The sequence below is a fragment of the Oncorhynchus tshawytscha genome, linkage group LG18, assembly GCF_018296145.1.
Source record: "Oncorhynchus tshawytscha isolate Ot180627B linkage group LG18, Otsh_v2.0, whole genome shotgun sequence".
Lineage (NCBI taxonomy): Eukaryota > Metazoa > Chordata > Actinopteri > Salmoniformes > Salmonidae > Oncorhynchus > Oncorhynchus tshawytscha.
The window spans coordinates 37,863,807-37,869,591 of record NC_056446.1 but is presented as its reverse complement, the minus strand read 5'-3'; the positions used below and the strand labels follow the sequence as shown (position 1 = coordinate 37,869,591).

Sequence of the window (5,785 nt, the reverse complement as noted above, 5' to 3'; positions counted from 1 at the left end):
GTATATATTTAAGCAATAAGGCAAGAGGGGGTGTTGTAAATGGCCAATATACCACGGTTAAGGGCTGTTCTTAAGCACGACGCAACGCGGAGTGCCTGGACACAGCCCTTAGCCGTGGGACATTGTCGATATACCACAAACCCCTGATGTGCCTTACTGCTATTATAAACTGGTTACCAACGTAATTATAGCGTTCCCAGTGGTATGCGGTCTGATGTAACACGGCTGTCAGCCAATCAGCATTCAAGACTCAAACCACACCATTATATACAATAGAATATGAGATATGTAATGTGCAGTCAAGAATACATGTCGTATGAGGACATTGTAATGGGGTGCATTGTGGTTCCTCAACTCGGTCAACGACTCGGTAGTGAACATACAGACTGAGGATTTAAACAACTATTTATTGTTTCAGAAGTATGTAACAAAATATTTGCTATGGATAAAAACAGCATTTTTTTGTTTGTTGTTGTTGCATTGTACAAGTAAGCAAAGAATGTTTACAGACAACAAGCATCACTAAATTGTTACAGAAAAGAACGGTAAAAAAGGGTTAAAATAGCGAGAAAGCGAAAAACTGAAAGTAAAGATGGGAAAAAAAGAACAGAACATCCTCGCGTCAGTGTGCAAACCGTTTATACATACGGATACGCCCCCTTCATCAGGCAGCGAATCCTGATAAATTATTTAAATAGCATTTATCTACACACACACAAATCGACCTCTCACACACAGAACAGCAAAGACAGAACAAAACAGAATAATAATTTATTCATTAAAAAGAGCACTGGACAAAGGACATATGTGAAAGCAAATATTCAAATATGTGTAAAAAAAAAACTACAATTTTACTGCAGGGGGTTGTTGGATGGGGGGGAATTCTGTTTTGAAATGAAAAGTAATACTATTTACAAACTCATGCTACAGTAGCAATAAGATGTGGATCAATTTGTATTCTGTAAGCATACAATGAACAAAATTACTTTTTTTGTTTGATCAAATGAATCATACAACAGCAATGAGGTAATATTTGTAGATCAAAGAGTTCCTTTGTTTTTTCATCTCTCTCAGAAGAAAAGGCACACAGGTCACATACATACCACACTGATTCAGGAGCCTTAGCTCTACCATGGCTGGATTCTAATCCCTATAATAGTTTCCAAATAGGGACAGAGAGGGGGAGAGTAGAATCCCACTAAAGACACCAAAGACACCAGTCTGACTGACCGACTCGTTGGAACACTGGGGGAATCTCACATTCTCAAAGTATTTTAACGGTTTGGTACCTACACTGTAGGCAAGAGTTAATAAATTAAATATCAAGTGTAAAGCCTCTAAAGATGAGGGAGATCCCCGTTTTGTAATCTTACCCAAAATTTTATCTTTTTAGATTTTTGGAAAATAAATACATACTGAATACTGTAACATTTAATGTTCAAAATGACAGGTGTCTTAATTGACAGAATGTCTTGGGCTTACTGGCTCTGGAAATGCCCTTTTTCACATGGCCCTCCCATGTCATTTCTGCAATGCTAAGATGGCCGCTTCCATCTTACCCTGAGTTATACTGTGTTCACTTTCAACTGAAACACAGTATCAATCTAATGCCAGCCATAAAAGCCTACAAGCAATCCTGTATTTGACCCAAAAATATTTCGGCTCATTTTAATTTCGGTTTGTTTTCTTTCGTCTCTGAAACACTTTTCTCTAAGGGTACGCATATAGAAGGGTAAAAGCAAGCACTTTCTTCTTATGTAAACACATAAACAAACATACATCCACACAAAGTTACCGTCCCTCCATATCTTGTTGTTATGCAGCTGACTTTCAATGGCCACAAGCCCTTTTCTTACAAAAATTAAAGTGAAAAAAGTCTTATTGCTTTCTTCCTCCTCTGAGCCCAACCCCCCACTTCCTCCTCTGAGCCCAATCCCCCCTTCCTCAGAGTCGTATCGTTCAGAATCTACATCCGGGTAGATCTGTTTTTTTTTAATAAACAGAACATCACATAGTCTTTCTTTGGGACGTCCATTCCAGAAAAAGAGATATGGATAGAAAAAGAGAGAGAGAGAGAGATGTAAAGGTTTGGAAGTGCATAGTCGACTATGGGGAGCCTCTCCTGCGCAGAGCTGAATGAGGTCTTTAAGATCAGAGAGAGATCGGCCGGTCGGTGTCGTTGGTTGGTAACATTGGCCGGTCTCCCGTTCAGGCAAAGCAAATGGTTCTCTGTCCAACCAGTGTCAATTTAACCTGAGGCTGACCACACCAGGCCCTACCCCTCGGCCCCACCAGTGTGCGTGCCGCAGAAGTAAGAAGAGCAGAAAAAAAACAATCCCTGGACTTTTCATCTGAATACATATTGTTCATATTTATACAGAAAGGCGCATTGTTCCAAGAGCTTCTTGCTCCGTGCAATTATGCATCTGGAAAGAAAAAACACAAAGGACACAAGGTTAGGCATTAGGTTAAGAGAAAGCGTTAAGTTGTGGTTAGGTACTTCACATAGGTCTATTGTGAAAGAAATGTCACTAAACAATTGCTGTTGGAGTTCTAGTAAGACATAGAAAGTTAATTGTTCCTTACCTCTGCATTCATACTTGAGGTCTGAGAAGTATACCATCTCTTGCGAGAAGACAAAGAGGCCTAGTCTTCCGCCTGCGTAGGTCTTGTCATATATGCTCCCAGAATCAGCCATGATCTTCTTCCCCTCGTACATGACCACTCTGAAACAAAGATACAATAAGAAGATTTGTGAGATGAACTATGCTACAAACACAGCAATTATAGAAAGTAGGCAAGTCAGTTAAGAACAAATTCTTATTTTCAATGACAGCCTAGGAACAGTGGCTGCCTGTTCTGGGGTAGAACAACAGATTTGTCCCTTGTCAGCTCGGGGGTTTGAACTTGCAACCTTCCGGTTACTAGTCCAACGCTCTAACCACTAGGCTACGCTGCCACCCCATGGAAAGTCTATAAGCAGTTTGACCAACGTTCTCCAAGGAGTAAAACGTTTTAAAGTCAAGTAAGTCATGGGGTTTGTCTAGGCATTCTCAATCTCATAAATCTCCACCAGGCCAAGGCTTCAGTGTTTACCTGATGTGTCCTGTTCTTGGTCTGTGGATCAGGTGCCATCTGTAGGCTGTGAAGTCTTTCCAGCCAATGTTCTTAGGGTCGTGCCAAAGAGTCTTCACCTACAGAAGAAAGAAGAAACGTAGGGTTAAAGTTAGATGGCGTCGTCACCCTATACTCCCGAAGGTTTTTTCCTATGTGTGTGTGGGTATGTGTTCAGGCATGTAAGACGATAGGGGTTATTTCTTACCTGTCCTGGGGTGTTACCAGTGTGCCAGAGAGCGTTCCTGAGGTGCTCACCAGGTCCAGTGGTGGAGTTGACCACCTTGATGGACAGTCCTGAGTATCCCTGAGCCTTGGTGGGTTTGTTGTTCCAGTAGGTCTGTGTGATCTGCTTCCACATCACCACGTAGAACCTGGAGCTGGACTGGTAGCCGAACACAAAGCCGGCGTAGTCATCATCTCGCTCTGTGTTGATGAAGAAGGTACCACTGAAGTCCACAGAGTTGAACTCATCAAAACCTGAGAACGGGGAAACAGAGAAGATGAGAGTGAGAGGATGTTTTTTTTTAGTTAGGGTTGGGTTGTTTTGAGATGTCCCAAAGCATAGCATGTATCAATCAAGCCATCCACCAACCAGTCAACCAATTAACCAATCCATCTACTCACCCAACCAACCAAACCAACCAATCCAACAAATCCACTCACCAACAGCAATGCCAGGGTCACAGTTGACGGTCTGGACCAGCTCTTTGCCCTGATGTCTGACCACCCAGTTGGGGTCGATCTGGGACGTTCCCTTGGGGTCCAGAGGAACCATCTGGAACTTCCTGAAGTCCGTCTCGCTGATGTCAAAGTTCTCCGGACACACGTCGTAAATGTCAGGCACATTGTCTTGGTCAAAGTCATCTTTGCAAGCGTCTCCTCGACCATCACCTGGAAGAGATAGAAGACTTGATAAATAACACGTCTGAGCATTAAGTAGATTAACACTGATATCATGCATGTCCATGGTCATCAATCCTGGTCTTGAAGAGCTATAGGATGCAAAGGGTGTTTGTTATAGGCAAGAAGTAACAAAACTGATTCAAGTAACCACCTAATTGTTAAGCCAATTGATCAGTTGAAAAGGGTACTCAAATCTGAAGATTATGCTAAAGATTTCAGTCTACATTTTGCTCAAGATTTCCTCTCTTCTAGAGCCACTCACCATCGGAGTCGATCTGGTCAGGGTTGAAGGCCAGTCTGCAGTTATCTTTCTCGTCTGGGATCCCGTCATTGTCATCATCGTGGTCGCAGGCGTCTCCCTTGCCGTCTTTGTCGTGGTCGGCCTGGTTAGCGTTGGGGATGTACGGGCAGTTGTCCAGGTTGTTCTGGTGGCCATCTTCATCGATGTCCTGGTTGCTGTCACACTTATCTCCCACACGATCGTCATCAGAGTCAACCTGTAGAGGTAAATGGAGATTGACGTTAGCATGCTAGCTGTTAGCGGTCAGAAGACATTGTCAGAAGACATTAGATCCACCAGTCTGGTGGACACTGATATGGGATAAGTGCTGTGTTCCTCTCCTAGTTGGGTGAAGTGTCCTTAGACACTGATCTAGGATCAGTTTTGTGCTTTCTAATCTAATGGTATACCTTAGGTTTAAGAAATTGGGGAAGGTGAGCTGATCCTAGATCTGTGTCTACGGGCAACTAACGGTAGCAATTATGATGACACTTACTCGCAGATGCTCATTTTATTTCCAGCTGTACCAGCTGTTCAACCAATCATCTCTTCAATATCTCCTCCTCCCCTCATCTTTTCATATTGGACTCCAATCCTTTTATTTACACCTGTACCAGTTGTTCAACCAATCATCTCTTCAATATCTCCCCCTCTTCTTCCCCCACTCCTCCTCCCCTCATCTTTTCATATTGGACTCCAATCCTTTAATTTACATCTGTACCAGCTGTTCAACCAATCATCTCTTCAATATCTCCTCCTCCCCTCATCTTTTCATATTGGACTCTAATCCTTTTATTTACATCTGTACCAGCTGTTCAACCAATCATTTATTCAATTGCTCTTCTTCCTCCTCCCCCACTCCTTCTTCCCCCTCCCCTCCCCTCTACTCTTCCTCCCCCTCTACTCTTCTTCCCCCACTCCTCGTCCCCCACTCCTCCTTCCCCCTCCCCCTCTACTCTTCCTCCCCCACTCCTCCTCCCCCTCTACTCTTCCTCCCCACTCCTCGTCCCCCACTCCTCCTTCCCCCTCGCCCTCCCCCTCTACTCTTCCTCCCACACTCCTCACCCCACCTCCTTTCATAATGGACCCCAATCACTCTCACCTCCTTTAAACCTGTCAAGATAATTATTTCATAATGGACTCCAATCACTCTCACCTCTTTAAACCTGTCAAGATAATTCTGGTGTCGATTTTAATCTGCTGACAATCAACCAACACTAAACACACCTCTTCTCTCCTCCTCCTCCTCCTCTCTTTTCCCTCCTGTCCTCCTTTATCCTCCCATCTCCCATCTGCTCTGCTAACGCCAGTAGGGCTATCTTTCCCCAGACTGAAACATGCTAGACATTCCCCTGCAGATGGGAATCACCTGTGCCTGCTGCTTGGCAGGACTACACACATTACACAGAGTTTTTACAATCTCACAGGAGGAGAGGGACAGCGGGATGGGAGGGAGGAAGGGAAGGAAGGAGGAAAGAAAGGGAG

At 43.8% G+C, this 5,785-nt stretch overlaps 1 protein-coding gene across 1 annotated transcript in view; it reads right to left on the bottom strand.

Annotated features, from left to right (window-relative positions):
• Nucleotides 1-387: 387 nt before the first annotated feature.
• LOC112217958 (thrombospondin 1b) overlaps nt 388-5,785 on the bottom strand; it is a 19,617-nt gene continuing 14,219 nt past the window's right edge. Inside the window, exons 17-22 of the mRNA XM_024378580.2 lie at nt 4,283-4,517; nt 3,781-4,008; nt 3,323-3,594; nt 3,097-3,194; nt 2,587-2,726; nt 388-2,426 (exon numbers count right to left, since the gene is read on the bottom strand). Of these exons, the coding sequence (XP_024234348.2) occupies nt 2,419-2,426; nt 2,587-2,726; nt 3,097-3,194; nt 3,323-3,594; nt 3,781-4,008; nt 4,283-4,517 (981 nt within the window). The 3' untranslated portion in view covers nt 388-2,418. The remainder of the gene's footprint in view (nt 2,427-2,586; nt 2,727-3,096; nt 3,195-3,322; nt 3,595-3,780; nt 4,009-4,282; nt 4,518-5,785) is intronic.